At 39.2% G+C, this 21445-nt stretch overlaps 1 protein-coding gene across 24 annotated transcripts in view; it reads left to right on the top strand.

Annotated features, from left to right (window-relative positions):
* TEAD1 (TEA domain transcription factor 1) overlaps positions 1-13768 on the top strand; it is a 176268-nt gene extending 162500 nt beyond the window's left edge. For all 24 annotated transcript variants that reach the window (XM_083725524.1, XM_083725535.1, XM_083725536.1 and 21 more), the window contains 3 exons: positions 2933-3073; positions 4174-4326; positions 5938-13768. In XM_083725524.1, coding sequence (XP_083581650.1) covers positions 2933-3073; positions 4174-4326; positions 5938-6051 — 408 coding nt within the window. In that variant the 3' untranslated portion in view covers positions 6052-13768. The remainder of the gene's footprint in view (positions 1-2932; positions 3074-4173; positions 4327-5937) is intronic.
* Positions 13769-21445: the final 7677 nt, after the last annotated feature.

Below are 21445 nucleotides of genomic sequence, written 5' to 3'. Positions count from 1 at the left end.
ATATTTTGTGTACTATTTATTTGTGCAGTATCTTTTCACAGTTTTCTAACTAAACCTGTTACCATGAGATATTATGGATGATTTCATATCAGGTGAAATGAAAGATTGAGATATTTTATAAGTGCATGCTCTGAGCTGGCTCAGTTCAGTGCATAACCTCCTTTTGAAAGGATTGATTAGGGTACTTTTATAAACGCATTCGCATGTCAACCCGCGAATAAGTCCCAATGAAGACAATGAGCCTTGTTTTCTGAATAAACATGTTTAGAATTGTGCTGTTGCAATATTAGACGATTGCAATATTGCCTTGTAATGAAAACCTATTTGTGTGTCTGAACACCATTGCAAAATGGAGAGCAAAACTCTCATTCTAAGAAGTGTGGGTGATAATAATAAGTGCATTTTAATGAATACCTATCATTTTAGAAATCTGCAATGCAAACAAGCAGTTCTAGAAAATAATGTGTATTGTAATTAGTGCACTTTTTTTTTTTAAAAAAAAGATGCTTTGAAGTCCAAAGCATTTTTGAAATTCAAATGTGGAATGGAAATAAAGGAATCTGCACAATAAAAGGGCATTAAATCATGTCCAAAAATCTCTCTCATTTTATACATGTAAATATATGCCATAATTAGTGGCAAAGTAACATGAGTTGGATGGTTAGGTTTGTTCCTATTCTTATCATGTAAAATAGCTGTGACCTGAAAAATATAATGCTGTTCCTTTGTCAGGCACTGTTAACAAATAATGAATTCAGTGTGGTTAGTGTTCAGAAAGAGCTCAGCCACATGGTCTCCTCCCACGTCCCTCATGTGTGTCTGCTGCCGTCTTTAGAGGCATGTTGATTCTTTGTCTCCTTCATTCACAAAAAAGCTATTGTAATGTGTGTCGCCCCCCTTCCTTAGATGTGATTTTTATTGCATAACGGAATAAGACTTGGCAAGCGAGTTGCCGTAGAGAGATGAGGTCAGCTGTGTGGACTGACCATCTTTAGCCAGCGTTTCAGAGACATTTGAAACAAAACTGAGATGGAAGAAGCCACTCCTGCTGCTTTCGCCCCCTCTGTTGCCTCAGAGAGGACCGTTGCTGCACGGCAAGCTTTATGGCACTCGTGCAAAGCTCTTCACAAGCCATTGCCCGCCCGCCTGCAACTTGGTGCAAGTGTGCTGGTTCCCCTGAATGAGTCAGAGAGCAGCTGGGAAGTAGAGTAGCTTGGCCTGGTCATCAAAAGCCCAGCCATGTGGCAGACCTGGAAGCGTTTCCAAAGCTGCAGCACACAACTGGCAGCAAAGTGTGCCAAAGATCCAGATGATGCAGTTGTGTGTGTGTGAATTGCTTCACAATTTGGAATCTCTGCTCTTTGAGCCCTGCTCATTGAGAAGGAGGGGAAGTCTAATACGCTCATATGACTGACGCCTCACGGCATTTCCACTGTAATTGAAGCCTCTGTGCTGTTTAACAAGTGACCTCCCCATGTTCAATTTTAACTACTGAATATTTGTGTTTTAATTATGCTGCTCTCTTGGGAAACCCCCTCTTTTTGTGGAAAAGGGCTTTGTAATCTTTCTGCATTTGCTGCTTTTCTGTTGTTTTGAAGACTCTATTTAGGCAAGGCTATTGTGACACATGCAGGCTGCCTCCTCGTTTCCCCGAAGACCGAGAACACTTACCCATGTGGAGTGTTTTTCTTGTCTGCAGCTAGCTCAGTTTTGGGGCATGTTGTGGGGTTCTTTTTGATGCATCGTGTCCAATAGTTGAGGGTCTTGATATGTAAAACTTGCAGCACTCCATGCTGACAAGTTATGGTATATTGATAGATGAATGCATTATATACTGTAATCAACAGACAGTAATAATAACAATTTATAACAATTTATTATTTGTACCCCGCCCATCTGACTGGGTTGCCCCAGTCTTTCTTGGCAGCTTCCAACATATATAAAAACATGATAAAACCTTAAACCTTAAAAGGTTCCCTATACAGCCTTCAGATGTCTTCTAAATGTTATATAGTTACTCATCTCCTTGACATCTGATGGGAGGATGTTCCACAAGGAGGGCGCTGCTACTAAGAAGGCCCTCTGCCTGGTTCCACAAGGAGGGCGCTACTACTAAGAAGGCCCTCTGCCTGGTTCCCTGTAGATTCACTTCTCGCAGTGAGAAAACGGCCAGAAGGCCCTCAGTGCTGGATCTCAGTGACTGGGCTGGATGATGGAGGTAGAGCCACTCCTTCTGCTGCAAATCTTAGGCACAGAGAATAATTTTTGCACCTGCTTTTTAGTCTTAGTATGCAAAGGCACCATTCAGACATGCATTACAGAAGCATTCATCCTTCACTTGAAGAGCATATTTCCAGCCAAATATGGGGCTGGAGAATATATCTTGCTAATTGTTTCGGTTTGTAGTGGTGGGTTATTTTTATGGACCTCGGTTACTTGACTATGTGGCTGGGTTAGCTATCCAAATCCAATTCCAGTCTGATCTTCAGGGTCTAAGCTGAGAAATCCTTATTCTTTCCATGGAACTGCTGTATCTTTATATTTTTAATTTCTTGGGTTAGTCCATGGGCTGTCAAAAGCTTTTACGATTTGGAAGCACAGAACCCAAGCCTAAGAGAAATAGCGCAGCTGTTGTCCTTGGCAATGAGAATTGTTTCAGGGCACTCCCTTGAAATTTGCCTGGGGCTGCAGGTGTGTTATCTGCATCCCAGTCCCATCTTGCAAAGCTGCTGTGCAAAATCTGCTGGCAACTCTTTTGCAGCTGCAGGAAATATCAATGCAATTTGCTCTTTTGTGCCCTTAAGTCTGCTTTTGATGGGGATTGCTAAAGCAGATCAATTTTTATTTCAAATGACATTCATAATAAATACTTTCTCTTTTTTTGCAATAATGTCAGTAGCTGAGGAAGCATCTGTTGTTTTTTTTCCTGCAGGCGGACTTAAACTGCAACATCCAAGATGATACAGGAGCATTCTATGGTGTAACTAGTCAGTATGAGAGCTCAGAAAACATGACAATCACCTGTTCCACCAAAGTCTGCTCGTTCGGGAAGCAAGTGGTAGAAAAAGTAGAGGTATGATTTTCAAACTTGCTGCTTGCCTGATTGCTGCCAGGTCACTGTTTTCTCTAGAAGAGGTTTTTTTCCTCCAAGCTGTCCTTGGTTTAAATCACTGAGCTTACAGCAGAGTAAGCCAATTTGGAGGACACCCAGATGTTGTCGCACTACGTCTCTCCTCATCCCAGAGCATTGGCCATGCCGCCTGGGGCTGAATGATGGGAGTTGTAAACCAACAAGCTCTGGAGAACTCTGCATAGGCTACCCCTGGTTTGCAGTTAATACTAATGCAGGATCCTGGTGGATCTCTACATAATTTTGTACTATGGGCTGAATAGAATAGACTCCTTACAACCCAGTTTTGATTTACTTATCCATTTGGAAGAGGGGAAAGAGACTCCTCTAGGAGGGCACATGCAAAGCCATGAATGTCTGTGATAGCTCTGATATTTTGAAGGGCATCCTGCATACCGTGCAGCAGACCCTCTATTATATGTTTACATTGTGCATGTATGTATGTGTATACATGCATACATGCATGTGCACACATGTTTCCCTGTAGTGGGATTTTAGTGCAGGGGTTACATTTCAGTTGGAAAGATCCACCGTTCTTCTTTTCCTGCTCACAAATGATCCATAATGAATCAGTGCACACATGCACACAAAACTTGAATTAAGTGGTGGCCCTGACCAAAAGTTCCTGGAGTTGCAAAGTACCAAAAAGAGTTCCATGTGAGATTTATTCTGTGAGCCTGAGAATGCTCAACACATTGAATAGAGAATATTAATAGTACATTCAAAACCTTTCCCATCTCAACAGAGAAAACAGGAAAGCCCCTGTAACATGGATTTTAATTGTTCTTTCAAACCCTAGTTTATATCAGAGCCACAATATCAAGGCAGCATTTAAGGTTATTTTATAAGCAATATATTATTTCCTCATGTCCCTTTTATGAGAAACCAATATTTTAGCTACATAGTATGTTTAATTTAGTTGAAATAAATTTTGATTTTAATATCCTAAGATGTCTTTATACAGTGGCTGACATTTAAAAATAAAAAAGAGCTTTTCATTCATTGATAGTTCCATTCTGTTCTCTTTTGCCTTTTGTCCTTAGACTGAATACGCACGGTTTGAGAATGGCCGGTTTGTGTTTAGAATAAACCGCTCTCCAATGTGTGAATATATGATCAATTTCATCCACAAGCTCAAGCATTTACCAGAAAAATATATGATGAACAGCGTGTTGGAAAACTTTACAATTTTATTGGTAACGTTTCTCTCTTTCACTTTTTCTGGCGGTTTTCTGCAGTTTTTTGGGAGCAGGCAGATTTTTGTTTGGTTCCTTTTGAAAGGATTAGAAATTCCATGCCCTTGAGTTAAGTACAATGTTACTGCCAAATGTAGGTTCTGTGCTTTAATCTTGGCTTGCAGAACCTCCAGTCTTGCTACTAAATCTACACAGCGGTCCAAACACTCTGTACTAGGCAGCTTTACGAGTTACTGATCCGATATAGGAGGCAGCCATGGAGATGTGGCTTTTCTGTGGCAAATCCACCAGAGACAATTTATAAACTGGACCTCTTTGGTGGAGAATTGGATGCATTTATATATCTAGTTGGCCACTCATTAGCCTCTTTGCCTTGACCCTGGACCTAGAGCCCAGCGGGGAAAGGAGGATGTAATCTAGCTGTAGTAAATAATATTTCTACTTCTAGAATCCACCCACGTCTCATTTAGCAATAGAGTTTGCAGTAACAGGGGGGCAGTAATCTTTTCCTTGGCCTGGGTGAGTTTTGGGCCTGGTGTCCGCATTGGTTGTCCCGCCATAGCTGTGATTGGAGACATGGAAGTCCTAGTAAATTCACTTCCTAGTTGGTTCAGAGCGCCAAGAAAATAGTTCTTCTCTGGGACACCTGGTAGTTTACTTTGTGAAACAACTCATTTCAAGCTATGTTCAATGTTAATCACCTATTTTGAATGGATCTATCACAGTAGCTTTTGAATACCCTAAGAACATTTTGGACTCTGGAAAACTGACCTGCATGGGATCCCTCTTTGTTGTTTGCCCCACCTTTATATTTCCTTCTTTTCCTCCTCCCTCCTCTCTCCCAGCTTTCCTACCCACTACCCTCCTTCTAAGCCCTTAAAGATTGGGTTACGCAGCTCCGATTACAGAGCTCCATCGCAGCCTTGTGTTCTTTTTCAGGGATAAGTGGAAGAGAATATTTTGGCTCACGGTGGCTTTTTGCTCCTAGATCAGTTCTGCTCTTACCAATGTACTGCTGTGCAGTTTTGCACATTCTCAAAGAGGAGAAAGGAGATTCCTGCAAACTGTTCCTTTGAAATCTTAGCAGCTTGGTTTTCCCAGGAAGCATTCCAAAAATATGCCTCTGGAAGCTTCCCAAAAAGCAGATCCTGCCTTGCCAGATTCTTTTCCAGAAACTCTGTCAGAAATATGGAACTGCAGAACCTAGGTCAGAATCCAGTTGAGATGGTTTCCATGAGAAGTCCTACTCAATATGTTGTAGACTACATAGTGCTGGAGATACGGGAGATAGGATTATGCACTCTAGTAAAATATGGTTTAATAATAATAATAATAATAATAATAATAATGTCTCTCATACCCACAGAGTACACTTTAATGTCTATATGCACTGAGTCAAAAGTCAGCATTAGAGAGGCATTAACCAAGAAACCTTGACAGATGAGAGGTGTATGTCTCTTCATATATGAGAGTGAAATTTTGTGTGTGTGTATTTGTATCTCCAGTGATTACAATTACATATTTTGCTTTTGTTCCTGTAGTTAGCAAATGACCCAGTTTCTAATGTCTTGTCTTTTTTCCTTTTCTTTATATGTATAAAAACACAAACAGGTTGTAACGAACAGGGACACGCAAGAAACCCTACTTTGCATGGCTTGTGTATTTGAAGTTTCAAACAGCGAACATGGTGCACAGCATCACATCTACAGGCTTGTAAAGGACTGAACAGTTATTTATAGACATGTTTTGTTTAACTCCTTATCAAAACACAGACTGTCAACCTCAACACTAAGTGGCAGTTCCTCTGGCTGAGCTTTCCCCTACATTTTTCTAAACCTCATTTTAGTGTGTCAATATATATTGTAGCTGTGAAATTCTGGTACAGTTGTACAAATTCTTTCTAAAACAAAGTGTTCTTCAAATTTATATATAAAAAAACCACCGTTCCTTGGGAAGACTATATTTAAGAATTTCAAGGCCTTTGTGGAAGTTTTAATTTTAGTTGTTGTTGTGTTAGAAAAATATAAGACAGAGCGTTTGCCATGGGAAAACTTAACAGCAATTATAAGAGTTTATGAGGTGTTTTGTCTAAATTAATTTTTAAAAAACCCTGTTTTTAAGATGCTAGTGAAATTGAAATGAATTTTAACTATAAGCATAAATTAGCACACAAATTCTTCTTAGAATTATCTTCATAACTGATTACTGTGGACAATACAAACGAATGTAATTCACTAAATTATTTTATAACTGCAACTCAATTTCTGTTTGAAGCCAAATGACAAACATAGCCTTAAAAATGCCTGATGGGAGCAGACAGGTCCTAAAAGTAGGCAAAAAATATTATTTTTCTTCCCTCTGTATTAAAACTAACCTTCTAACCCATTTAACTTTTCAAGCAGGTATTGCAAAGCGAGAAGACTTCCTCCCTTTTACTAATTATATCTAGTGCATTAAAAAGGTATAAAGTATTGTACTAATAAGGACATTTGTTTATTTAAAAGATGACTCGTTTTGCAATAACTAGGTAAATACTGAAAAATTAGACTTATGGTGTACGTAATCTTTTGTGTGTGGTTATATATTATATGAACAATTTGTTTTTGTTTTGTTTTTCCTAATGAGTCTATAAATTGCAACACCAAAATTAGTGATAAGCAAATGTAAAGGGGTGTGTGGAATTAAAGTGACTGTTGAATTACAATTAAACTGTCAGCTGAAAACCACAAAAAGCACTGTGGTTGAGATGATAATAGATATACAATCAAAAGGTTCATCTGTTTTTAATGTCTTTAAAATGCTAGAAAATCACAGGCTTCGCCAAACAAAAAAGACACAATTATTACTTTATGAGCCCCATTGAAATCTCTTCTTTCAGCTTGCCTGAAAATGCAAAAACAGGAGGGTTGTCAAACACTTGACAGACCACAAAGTGCAGTACTTTGGGGGGTTAGAAGAGAGGTGACAATCCTCATATATTGATAAACATGGCATGGGAGCCTGTACAAAATGGTTCCCATGAGCAACAACAACAACAAGAGGTGACTCCATACCCATGCACTTCCTACCAGTGAGTACTGTCACCCAAAAAAGGCCTGACAATGTATGTGGCTTGTAGGTCACAAGTTGTGTAGGCCCATCTTAACAGGATTTGTTCACTCAATAAGGTGAAAACTCTGATGGTTAATGGCCTCAAACCATGAAGCATATGAATTTACACTGGATCTTATTATCAATTCCTACAATCCATTTTCAGACTTCCTAGACATGGTGCATCCCACACCCCCTCCATCACTGTAGAAACATTTGGTGCTCCTAAGAACAAGTGAGGAAGAGCTTTTTTCAAAGAGGTATAAATCTATTATCACTACACAAGATTTGATTCCCCTTCAGAGGCAGCTTTTGTAAATATATATTCTTGCCTGACGTGATGAAAGGCTGAAAAAGTATCTTGGAACTGGTTTATGTTATTAGTAAATGTTAACCTATAATACAGGGCGGGCAAACATCAGACTTGTTGGATCTACCTTTTTACCACCACCCCAAAATCCATCAGTCAGAGCCTAGTATAAAAAATAGAAATAAATCATAGTTAGAATGAAGGAACATGGTCCATCTGAGCACATTCTGAGTTTGGAGATTTGGCTTCAGTTGTAGAACTAAACTGAACATACAGTTCTTTCACACAAAAGTCTACTTTTAGTTAGCTGCCTTCATTTCAGCAGCCGAATTTAGATAGAAGAGAGTTGTGTTAGGTAGTGAAAAACTGCAAATCACCCAGAAATCCATCACTACATGAGGTTTGTAGGGTTTGATGAGCTAGAAACACAACAACTTTGCTACAGTTCCCATTCAAGGATTTGCCTCTCTCCACCTACTGCCTACAGCAGAGGTCAGCAACCTTTTTCAGCCGTCCATCAGACCATGTGGTGGGCCAGACTATATATTTTTTTGGGGGGGATGAACGAATTCCTATGCCCCACAAATAACCCAGAGATGCATTTTAAATAAAAGGACACATTCTACTCATGTAAAAACATGCTGATTCCAGGACCGTCCATGGGCCGGATTGAGAAGGCAATTGGGCCGCATCCGGCCTCCAGGCCTTAGGTTGCCTACCTCTGGCCTACAGCCACTTATGAGAAGCTGTATAGCCCACAGGATGAAATCATGAACTATGGAGAATGTCTTTCTTTACATTAAGGCACTAGGTCAACAGCTATTGCACTTTGAAATGCAGCTTCGTGCATCCTTAAGAAACATATTCAGTGTGCTGCTTAGAATAATTGTTACTTCAGAAAGCAAACTTCTTTATGCCTGCATAAAACCTTTCACCCTGTTAGAATCCAACATGGGGGCAGAAAATGCTCAAGGTATAAATACCTTGGAGATTTGCCCTATTCAATTGTCAGAGGAGCTACTCAACTTCTGGAACACTGCAAAACTGAAACACGTTGCATGCAGTCTTCTATTCATGACTCCTATTCAGCCCTTCTCCTGGCATGCTGCAGTCAGTCCAGTATTGTATAGCCTCTAGGCTCTGCAAGCTGCACGCCTTTTGTCCTACAGACATTAAAGCAGATGAACCTCTCAGTCATTTTAACTCTGTGAACTGTAAAATCAGATGCTTATATGGCTGTAACTCTTCATCAGTTTTTAACACTAACGGTGAATTAGCACTGCATCTTACTCATCTAAAGTAGCCCTTTATTTTGAAGCACTTGGTGTTACAAGTCGAAAACTACTTTTTTTAAAAAAAAATTGTTACCTTTTACGAGGCTTTTGGTTTTGATGGATTTGTTTTTTAAAAGAAGTTGGGACATTTTTAGAATAAACGTGCATCTCAAAGCAACCCCTTGAGGTGTGTGGAAGAGCAGTCAGTTTGCAAACCAGGTACACTTCTCTCTTTTGCGTTAATGCAGTCTGGGACACGATGTATGTAATAACTCTGCTGTTTGAAGAGTCACAATGTTTCTTGCATCTCCACTTTTGTAAAACCTTCCCGGGAGCTGTTTGCCTTGCCTTTACCTTTACGTTGGGTGTAAACCCCCTGTGCATGTTTCTTCTGGAAAGCCTTAAGTCTGTCAGATGTTTATGTGGGTTGTGTAGTCCAAAAGGCTGCCTGTAAACTGTGAGCTCTTTTGTAAGCTGGAAGCATCTCCCTTGTTAACTGTTACTTTGTCGTAGGAACTTCGTAATTCCGAGCTGCCAAAGCATTACAATATGCAGTGCCTTAGTGCTATAGTAGAAGTACCTTTTAGCTTATCATGCCAATCTTATGTAGTAAATTAATTGGTTTACTTAAATAAAGGAAAAAGGAAAAAAAAATCTCCCGAAGAGAAGCCGTTTGGCTACTTGGCCCTAAAACACCGTCCTATATAAGTCACCCTGTCACTACATAGTTGGAATATCGATACCAAAATGAAACCTTTTAACCGCGCTAGAATTTTCTGCAAAAAGTGAATTGTATGAATAATAATGCTGCCTTCTTAAATTCTCATGACCAAATACTTAAACCTTTGTGACTCTCTGCACTCTCGCATGCAAGTGCCTTTGGTTTTGAAATTCCAGCTTAGAAAAGTGCTGCCATAATAAATGACAATTTGTAGAGACCAAAAATATTTAGAGATCACCATAATGCCTTTGGTTTATTGGAAACAGTCAAAACTAACAGGCCTCCATTCTCAAAAGAGTACTTTTTATAGTAGCGTGCTTTTTGCAAATCACAAGAGTGCATCATGCTGGAAAAACTATTCTCTATGTTATTCAACCGTTTGTGATTGTTTATGCAGCATTGCTGGCTGGCAAGGATAGGAAAGCGGTCAGTATTTCACCCTTTGCCATGTCCCTCTCCATCCAGCCTTGCATCTGAGTAACACGAGCCCATATAAATAGCAGAAGGTCAGGCAAAGGACAAATTTGACTTTATCATCATCATCATCATCACCATCATCATTATAGTAGTTCTAAATCTGTGAAGATGGTTTTCTTCTTTAAATTTGCACTTGTTTTGTTTACAAAGTTGAGCAGTTGGATGCCTAAAATTGAAAATGAAAGTGTAGAGGAAAATGAAACAGTCCATTTGACCTGTGCTTTTTAGCACCAAATTGTTAGGAATAAATGTCCTCGGGGAGACCCTTGAACAGCACCATTTCCTATTTCATTGTAGGAAAGAGTGCCGTTTTAATTCCACCCATGCATTTGGGCAATACCATGTTTTTCGAGAGACATCAACAGCACTGACATTGGTTCAGAGGGATACAACATAATTAATAATCACTGAGAACTAATAGCAGTAAAACCAAAAGCTTGGCAGAGGAGATTTGTAGCTGTGAATACACTTTTGTTTTTAATAGACAAAAAAAATCTAATATTTTTTATTTAAAATTAGTATGTGGCACACAAAGTGGTAAATATATGTAGTTCTACCCCTCCCTTTTTCTTAAATTTGTATTTGTTCACTTTCTTCTGACATCTTCATCTAGTAAGGATTGCTTGGCTTCAGAAGTACACGGGCCCCAGTCACACTTAACACTAAGCCGAACTTGAATGAGCAAGTGTCCTGGAGCACAATACGAAAATCACAGCCACTTCACTCTCCTTCACGTCTGCTGCTGCAGTGGTACTAGTAACTAAGCCATAGTTTGGCTTAGCACAACAGGTGAACCCAAGTTTATGGTTTGTCTCCCTGCAAACAACTCAGGAGTGGCACACCAAGAACAAATCTTGGTTACAGTTTGTGTTTTCCTTGAAGCAAGATAATTCATGAGCCCAGGTTCATAGAAAAACTGTGGCTTACTACTGGTAATGTGGCAGCGGCGTGGCTAGGGAGGAATAAAGCGGCCGTGGTTTTCTTACTGTGCACCCACATGCTTGCTCATTCATGCCAAGACATATTTTGGCTTTGCATTATGTGTAAATGGTGCCAAAATAGATCTACAGCGATTGAATATATCTGCTGCAACAGATATAGGTAAGCAAGTGGCTGGAGTATATTTTATTGCAAATGAATGAATTTATTTATTGTTTGGTGTACAAAATTGGGGGGGAATAATGGTACAATTTGTGGCAGTTGAAACATAGCTTACTTTACAAATGTAATGTTGTTCTTACTTGAATTCTAGAATGATTTTATTTAGGTACCGTACCACTATACTGAATAATTTGCAACTTTGGTAACTATTTTCCCACTTCCTACCCATGCTAGAGTCCGTTCAGGTTGGCAACTGCATTGAATTCAACTTTCCTGTTTTGTCACCTTCAAGTAACAGAGTGAACTATTACACTGAATGGAAGTTGGCTTGCAGAACTTGAAAAGTTGAAATCTTTATACTTTATTTCCTTGATCTAATTCCTAGGGCATTCTTCCTTCTCTATGGCTCAGTTTGGACATCAAGCCAAACCATGATTAAAGATGCTTAACTATGGTTTAGTGTAGTGTCTACAAGGTATGGCTATGTTAATTCAATCTAGTAGTAAAGCATCATCTAAAACTCTGGTTCCAAGGAGCTTTGTGATTCATATTCACCACTACCTATGGTTCGGATGTCTGAATTAACAGACCACCATAGGTTGGGCATGGCTCAGCTTCTGGAAGCTGCCGCATTCCGGCAATGGACCTGAACTTATGAAGCTGAATGCGCAGAGGTGGGAAATGAAAGCACACAAGTAGCTCAGAACCATGCCTGCCGTACTCTAAATCATAGTAAGCACAAACCATGACTTGGGATGTCTTTGACAATTTAGTAGAAGTCAGTTACAGAGCAATGCACTAACATTGGCCCACATCATCAACAGAGGTCATGCAACATATGGTTCTTTAGGGACCAATATACGTTCACTGTCTGTGGCTGCTGTTGAGAAGCTCTTCTGTTTGCTTGGCAGTCCATGCAGCATAGACTAACACTCCCTTGCATCTGCCATGTCTGCCGTTCTAAATGCACACCAGGGCCACACACCCTTGACACTCTCCCCGAGCCCTGTCTACTGTGGGCCTCTACAGTGCATGGTCAAACATTCATTGGGGGCTCTTCAACGGAGCTTGGGTAGCCACCTGCCAGGGAATTTTTTAGCTGTGACTCCTGCATTGTGGGAAGTTAGACTGGGTGACCCTTCAGGCTCTTTCCAACTCTGCAATTTTAGGATTTAAATATCGCTCCCTGGCCCATTGATCACCAATATGGAGAAGGGTTTGAGTGCAGCCACCATGGGCAGCAAGTAACATGTAAAGTGGTCCTCATTTCAGTCCTTACTCAGGTTGATTTCTCTCTCTCTAAATCTGTTCCTTTTCTTCCTTCTGGCCAGCACCCTGAAAAGAAAGACAGGATAATTTGAAAGATAAAAGAAGTTTGGAAGTCTTGATCTCTAGCTTAGGAAGTTGGTCTGGCAATGTGATACTTTATATATATATATAACAAACTAAATACATTTTGTCAGTTAGCTCTTTAAGTGCACTCAGTTCACAGAGAGGATATGCCCCAGTTACCTCCTTTCACACACGTTCTATTTTTTGTTCAGCATTTTGTTTCTGTTCTCTTTATTTCAAATGGGCCTCTGCTTCAGGCTCATGACTGCGGATAAAAAAACAACGATATGTGCCTGAAAAAAGACAAAAGAATTTTATAACAGTTTTTAAAGCCTGAATAGCCTTTAATTCTTTAATATCAGTACGTTTTATGTAAAACAGTTTTCTTTTTGATTTTTTTTATTTGCCACATGCATTTGTTCACATTTGTAAATGACTTAATGGAATTCTCACTTTGTTTATTTGTGTAATGTGTATAAACTGGGTTTGTGACTTAAGCATATTCATATATGGTCAGTGGTTACTTTAATATTGTACTGCTGCTGGTTATTTTTTTTTTGGGTGGGGGGGTTGTAGAATCTGCCTTTGGATGACAAAGTACCTCCTGCTTAGACATGGAGGGAAAGCTCTTTTTTAAAAAATAAAAAATATATATGAAACTTTTCAAATCTTGTCTTAACATATTTTGAAGTTTTCAAAATGAGTTTCAATCAAACCTTTTGGCAGTACAGTATTCTTGTATTTGTTGTTGTCTGTGTGTAGGTACTGGTACCTTCTTTGTTTTTTAAAAAAATGTTTTAAGTGTTGGCTTTAAAGTGAATTTATCTTTAGTATGATAGTAATATGAAAATTATAGGGTTTGTGTGCAGAGAATTTTTTTATAAAAGTGCTTTGTAAAAAATATGTATTCTAGCTTTCGCGGTACATATGTGTGATAACTTTAATATCCATGACAGTTAAGTGCAATTATTTCATCACTCTAAAAATGCTATTTTTGTGTCGGTTACTGCAGGTGTTCCATGTCTTTGCAAAGTGACACATTTTGATGCCTTCTTGATAAAGTGGTAGATTTTTTTGTAGCTTTCTAGAAACTTTGTATTCATACAGTATCGATTGAAAATAAAGAAAATAAAGTCATTGTTGCATCTGTTTTAATTTGACTAGAAACCGTCAGTTGTGGAAACATTGCCTGGGAACTGAAGGAAAGGACGGTGTCACTTGACAAGACTGAAGTTCTATATTATACCATGTTCCACAACACTGGTGCCACCACATTTCCAGGCAGTACTACAACCGCAGGGGCTTCAGTAGTTGGGGTGGAAAATCAAATTACTCTTGAGATGCTGAAACTCTTAAAAGAGTTGCCCCTCCTTGAAAGAAGATGTCCAATGGAGACCAACAATGCTTCCATTAATACTCTACACCTTACAAATTACATTGCCCAGGTGTGCAATTTTTAGCGTATCTCCTTTGAGAGAGAATGCTGGGATGTCATTATGACAGGTTTTCTGAAGGGGTTGAAAGTTTATTGCAGCAAAAGTAACAAAGAGTCTTGTGGCATTCGGTTATATAATAATAATAATAATAATAATAATAATAATAATAATAATAATAAAAATTATCCCCCGACCATCTATCTGGCTGGGTTTCCCCAGCCACTCTGGGCGACTTTCAACAGAATATAAAAATACAATAGTCTATTAACCATTAAAAGCTTCCCTAAACAGGGCTGCCTTCAGACTTCTAAAAGTCTGGTAGTTGTTTTTCTCTTTGGCATCTGGTGGGAGGGCGTTCCACAGGGCGGGTGCCACTACCGAGAAAGCCCTCTGCCTCGCTCCCTGTAACCTCACTTCTCGCAGCGAGGGAACCACCAGAAGGCCCTCGGCGCTGGACCTCAGAGTCCGGGCAGAACAATGGGGGTTATGTTTTGTGTAGTCCACAAAAGTTGATGCCACAATAAATTTGTTAGCCTTTAAGGTGTCACAAGTCCTTTTGTTGTTATAGTTCGACAGTGGGACGGTCTCCCCCGGAAGGTGGTGGGTCCTCCTTCCTTGGGGTTTTTAAAGCAGAGGTTGGATGGCCATCTGTCATGGATGCGTTAGCTGAGATTCCTGTATTGCAGGGAGTTGGGCTAGATGTTCCCGATTCTACGATTCTATGATTGAATTGACTCCACTTAAATCATGCTGAGGTGATGTTTTGGCTCCATTGCTTTGTATCTCTCCCTAGGAGCAAGACTCATCAAACATGGTGAAACTTACTTCTGAGAAAGTATGCATAGGATCCTCTCATGCTATAAGTAAGTCTTTTACACTAAGCCACAAGTCAGCTACCGAGGGGGGGGGACTAAAAAATGAAGTAATATGAGATTCATTTAGTAAGAGTATTGCATCATTTGAAGTAAGATCATAAGGGGGGGGGAATACCTGTTCCCTCATTACATGGCATTATCTCAACTCTCTTTAAAGCCATGGAATCAAGTAGTGCTATTTTTTTAAAAAAACTTTTTTTTATTCATTTTCTATAACCAAACCACAAAAAAAGAAAAACAAACAACACACACCAAAGAAAAAAGAAAATATCAACCAAAACAAAACACATGAACAAACCAAAAGACAAACATTAATTAACAACAAATAACGGTTGACTTCCCTCCATCTCGGTTTTGGGTTATGTAAATATTAAATCCATTCTGCAGTTTTTCATTTTATATCGTCTACACATCGCAAGGGTTATATTAAACCTACTGTGATTTTTATATCTCTTGAATTTGTTTCCATATATGTTATGAATTTTGTCCAATCGTCAATAAACTTTGTACCTTTTTGCTGTCTGATGTTCTGCGTCATTTTTGCCAAATCCATATATTCAAATAATTTAATTTGCCAATCTTTAACGGTCGGGATATTTGGGATTTTCCAATTTTGTGCTAACAGAATCCTGGCAGCTACAGTTGCGTATTGAAACATTATATGATCTTCTTTCTTAATCTCATCTCCGATCATTCCCAGAAGGAAGGCTTCGGGCTTTTTAACGAAAGTGTATTTAATTATTTTTTTCAGTTCGTTGTATATGGATTCCCATTTTTTTTTAACTTCTTCACATTTTCACCACATGTGGTAGAAACTCCCCTCTTTAGATTTACACTTCCAACACCTTTTATCACCAGTCTTATACATTTTTTGCAATTTCACAGGGGTGATGTACCAACGGTACATCATCTTTTCCATATTTTCTCTAAGGGTAGTACAGGCTGTAAATTTCATTCCTTTAGTCCACAACCTCGTCCATTTGTCAAAATCCAAATTATATCCGATGTCTATTGCCCATTTTACCATAACCTCCTTGACCTCTTGGTGTCCCAATCTAATAGCTGATTATACATTTTAGATATCAGTTTAATTTTACTTTCTATTATCTCTACCTGGAACTTAGATTTTTTCTCATTCATTCCAATCTTTCTGTCTTCCTTCCATAAGGCGTTAATTTGATGGTACTGCAGCCAAACTGTTAATTTGCTTTTTAACTCTTCGTATGGTCTAATTTTCCATCCTCTTTCCGATCTTTCCAGGAGATCTTCATAGGTTAATCTCTCACTTTCCATGGTTTTTTTTTAATAGTTAATATATCAATAGGCTATAGCCACCAGGGGTTATTTTTCCCCAATAATTTTCTATTTTCCCACACTTCTAACAGTGTTCCTCTGATAATGTGGTTTGAGAAGCCTTTATGCACCTTTTCCTTATTCTGCCAGAGATAAGCATGCCAACTGAATCTTAAATCGAAGCCTTCTAAATCTAGCAGATCTGTATTTTTTAAGGTAATCCATTCTCTAAGCCAGCAAAGGCACGAGGCTTCATAATACAATCTCAGATTTGGGACCGAGAATCCTCCTCTGTCTTTTCTATCCGTTAACAATTTAAGTCTAATTCTCAGTCGCTTGCCTTGCCATATGAATTTAGAGAGATTTTTTTTGCCAGTTTTTGAATATTACACTTCCTCTAATCACCGGGACATTTTGAAATAAGAATAATAGTTTCGGTAGTGCTATTTTGATAGGATAATGGAACTGATAGATTCATTGAGAGATGAGGGGAAATATATATATATATATATATATATATACGAAAGCAAATATATTCCTTAATATATATATATATATTCCTTAATATATTTCCACAACACTCAGAAGAGGCTGCATAAATAGCAGCCCAGGCAATGAATGGAAAAGAAACTTGCACCAGCCATACTAGATAGGTTGAGCACATTAGTAACTATTTCATTTACACGGTGAAATGTCATGGCAATGATGTACGGCAGGCAGGCTTGAAGATGTGGGAAATATTCATGGAGGCAGACGGAAGGTCAGAGGTGAAGCTGGAGAGAGGGAGTCTGCTGCTTTCATCAGAATGATCAAGAACTTTTGAACTGTGCTGTCATCCTCAAGCAACTGTTTAATATGCAGACTACTGAGCTGTGATGTTAAAATTCCTTCAGAACAAGGTGTGAGGAATATGCATTTTTTTCAAAAATCAGAATTATATATTGAGGCTGCAATACTATAACCACTTACCTGGGAATAAGCACCATTTAATCCAACTGGGTTTACCCCCAAGTACATCTATATAGTGGCTATGGTGAGAGAGAAATTAATTTGCATGACGTGTGTGCAACACAGACCAGTCAACATTTATATAGATATTTCTGCCTTCCCATCTTTCCTGAGAAATTCTCTCTCCATTCCGTACTTTATGCTGTTCATGTTGCCTTCCTGATTCTCTCAGTATACACTCCTGCTGAGGGATATTTGTTCTACATAACTTATTCACCAATGCACTTTCCTGAGGTGGAAGTCTTTCCCGCCTTTTGTTCTCAGATCACCACAGAGTTGACTGTATAGCTCTGCAGATCTTCCATGATCAGTGTTTCTCTTCACAGTTGCTTCTCTGGCAGTCATGGTAAAGCTGCTACAGTTGAATGATTTAAAGTCCACAGGGAATAATGCTGTTTCAGGACATCGGAGATAATTCAAATATTTCAGAAATGTGGACATTTTCCTTAAATAGTTATGCACGTTAGAAACTGAATTAAAGTTGCCATGTTGTGTTTCTGCTTTTTAGATTTTCACTAAGTAACTGGATCTCAGCAGTGCTTTAAAGATTTGTTTGAACCAACATGTTTTGATAAATAATTGGCAGCCGACTTATTCACTGTTCGTGTGTGTGTCTGTGATGTGTTTTCTTTTAGTTCTCTCTGTAGCCTTGGTGCACCTTGATGTCAACAAAGCTGCTAAGGGGAAGAGGACATTGGGACAAAAAGATGGCTCCTGGCTTGCCTAACCACGCTGTACTACTGTGCCCACCCATGCATTAAAACCAGAAAGGCAGACAACCTAAAAATTGCCATGGGGCTCACAAATCCACTTAGCAGACCTGCATTTCAAAATACATGTTTAGTGAAATACCAAAGTCTTGAAAGAGATTGAGAGTTAACAGTCTGATTTTAAAACACACACACACACACACACTGCTGTCAGAAATTCTACAGCAAACACTAGAGTGAGGTCGCAGAATTCATTAGCAAGCATAAGCCAACTGAGCAGCTCATCTACACTGAAAAAATTCAGACATTGCTGAAACACTCTTCTGAATGGCAGGGGTAAGGCCACAGTGGTCCTGTTTAAAAGCATATTTGAAAGTGGTAGACTGAAGTATGACTGTAGAACACAGAGCCTTTTTCTTTTCCAGGTCAGTAGTGTACTTAAAAATGCCTTTTATGCAGCCTGTACTTGTCTTAGCAAGAAAGAAAAAATCTGCAGTAGTTTTTATGGCAAAGCACAGTTCATTCTATAGCTCACAGTAGTGTTAATTTATTCTATTAATATAGAAAAAAAGTGAAACTTAGGGCAGCTGCTTGAGGGGAGGGACATGACATGTCAAAACTAGCAGTTCCCTCTGAATGTTAGAAAGAGTTTGGTGGAATGTGGGGGCATCTCTTCAGCTTCCATTTTGTTTATCCTTCAGTACCTTACCTAGCCTTTCTTCTATACCTGTTTGTTTCCCAGTCCTTTTTCAGACTCATTCTCATTCATTTGTTCAGCTTGTCTTCTGTCTATCCTTCGGTTCAACTGCTGGATCTACCTGTCTGAAATCTGGCAAGGTTAACCCCCTCTCGAGGAACTACCATCTCTCAAAATTTCATGTACCTATATGGGGTGTGGTGGGGGAGGTTTGGGCTATTTTGGTTTCCCAGTGGAAGTAAATAAAAGAGAGGAACAAAGATTTAGATTTTGACATTTTGATTCAGATTTGAGAATCTAAATTGATCTAAACTGAGTTTGGGCCTGATCCAAATCGCCAAATCGGTGTGTGTGTGTGTGTGGCTTGCACAGCCCTACTCTACATGCAGATATAAAACAAGAAAGATACCAGATGTATCTTTCCATAGGATGTAAAATATTGATTATGGCCATTGTTTATCACATATATCCCAGGATTGCTGGGATATTCCTCATATAGCCCATCTCAAGAAGCACAGGGATAAGATGGGTGTTCTCCTGAATGCCTTGCATCCAGTCATTCTCGTTGCTTTCTCCCCATGGCTTTCTTTGCCACCTTCAAAATCCCATTGTGTCACTGCTTGTGAAGCCAGCTACCCCAAACTGCAAACACAGATGAGGATTAGCTCCCTGCAGTCTCACACTAACTCGTTGCTTCTGTGAAACAAATCCGAGTTTAAACTGAGATGATTTGGTAAGACTTCCAGGAACGTAAATAATCTTAATTGAGTAATCATAGCTTTTCAGCCCTGTCTTGATACGCAAGATAGGCACATTAATTGGCAATCCTTCCCCACTGTTACAGATGTATCATTAGAATACAGATTCTGTTATTACAGTGGTTGTGAAGCCTTCATCTTTTAAGATGTTTTAACTTTGTTTTCTTTGCAGTCTAATGTGTTGAATTATCTGTGATCATTTTACAGGTGTCAATATAGGTGTCTTTGAGATGCTGAAGGACATGTGTGGAAACGTGATAAATTTATCAAAAGTTACCACTACATGTTTACTATTTTCTTTTTCATTCCTTATCACAAGTATCAGAGCAAATTCACCAAAATAAATGTCTGCCCTTAACAATCAGACCTAGTAATTAAAATCAGTGGTCCACACTGATTAATCACTTTGCTGATTCATTAGTTGACTAGTGATCAATCAAGGAATGAAAGCTTCAAACCCTGAAGTTGTTCATCTTACACCAGGCACTTATTTCCCTAACAAATTGCCACTCTGCGATAAAGAGTACTTTATTCCTGAATCACCCCCTGTAGATTTGTTTATGGCAACAGACACCCAAATTCTACTGCCACCGAACAGCTTGTTGACTGTAAAAGTCACAGCACAGTAACTACATGCAGCCATCTGAGACCAATAAAACTGTGTCAGAATCTGTGGCATGGCTGTAATATTGAATTGAATGTAGCTGAAATGCGGTTTGAAAAAGCTGGGTGGCGATTGCATAAAAGGAACCGGCTTGTTTTGATACAACAGTCGGAGTCACTGGCATGTCGTCTGTTTAAAACGGAGATTCTGAGACAGCTGCTCCCGGGGAAGAACCACAAAGCAGAATACCTAACATGGAGAACAATGAGGTTGCCTCCTTTGTGGCCCAACAGGCTGCGTCAATTGTGACAGCAGAGCTTCCCCTCTTCAAGAGCAACAGATTGCAAGGCATCCGGCAAGTTACCCTTATGTGGCAAAATGCGCTGCGCCGAGCAGAGAAGGGCTACGTGCTGCAATATGGCAAAACAGATTGCATAGCATTAGCACTGCTGACAATGGGGCATTCATTAAGTGGGACAACAGGGTCATGGAAGAGTTTGTAGGAACTCCATTGGCTGGGCCCGTGTTAGCATATGCATATCGGAGCGACATATGGCAGCTGGTAACTTTCCTGTCACAGATGTGGAAGCTTTTGTTTTGATAGAGTGTTTCATGATGATCCAGTACATTTCCCTCCCTCCCCTGTTTCATGGGTGAGCAAAATGAATAAGATTAAAGTTTCTGATCGGTTGTCTGGTTTTGATTGCAGAAAATCTCTCTTGCTTGTTTCATGCTCTGTAGTGCAATCTATCCATTGGCTACGGAAGTGCTGCTTACTGCTGCATATCTAACAGAAAACTGATTTGCAAAAACATGGAAACTTAAGTTTCTTTTTGAAAACTGTGTGCTGTTTTAATTTTCTGCTTAAACGTGTCTGAGCTGCTGCTGTTTTTGATGTTTTGTTTCGCTGGGAGACCTTTTTTGTCTTGTCTAAAATATTCAATCAACGCATTATTAAATTATTCTCACCAAAGTGATCCACTCACTAATGGCTCTTTTTTTAATATGTGGGGTTTTTAAAAAAATCTAAAGTTGAGCAACGTGTTCCTCTGTGGGAAAGATTTCAGTGCTGAGAAGATCGTTATTTTTATATCGTAAGGTCATGATCCAGCGCACATGTTCCCAATTCACAAGTCCTGTTGAGCCAGTGTGATTTTGGTGCCAATAACTTTGTGCTAAATCAGTCTCTGAGGGTAACTGTTACTAAGCTGGTTATTCTAAAAACCTACCATGTTTTAAATGCTGTGATATTTCTGTTTTTAAATCTGCAGGTGGACTATTTCAGTGGTTGATTTCCTGAGTTCTGAATTAATTCTGCCACCAGTGCTATTTGTTGTCAACACTAAAACTTGTTTACTTGTAAATCAGGTTTTTACTTTAATTCAGACTAACTTTTAGCAGAATGTGTGCTTCTGTTTAAATAACTACTTTAA

This window comes from Podarcis gaigeae (genome assembly GCF_964106915.1).
Source record: "Podarcis gaigeae genome assembly, chromosome: 1".
Lineage (NCBI taxonomy): Eukaryota > Metazoa > Chordata > Lepidosauria > Squamata > Lacertidae > Podarcis > Podarcis gaigeae.
The sequence above is the reverse complement of the archived record's forward strand: the minus strand, read 5'-3'. Positions and strand labels throughout refer to the sequence as shown.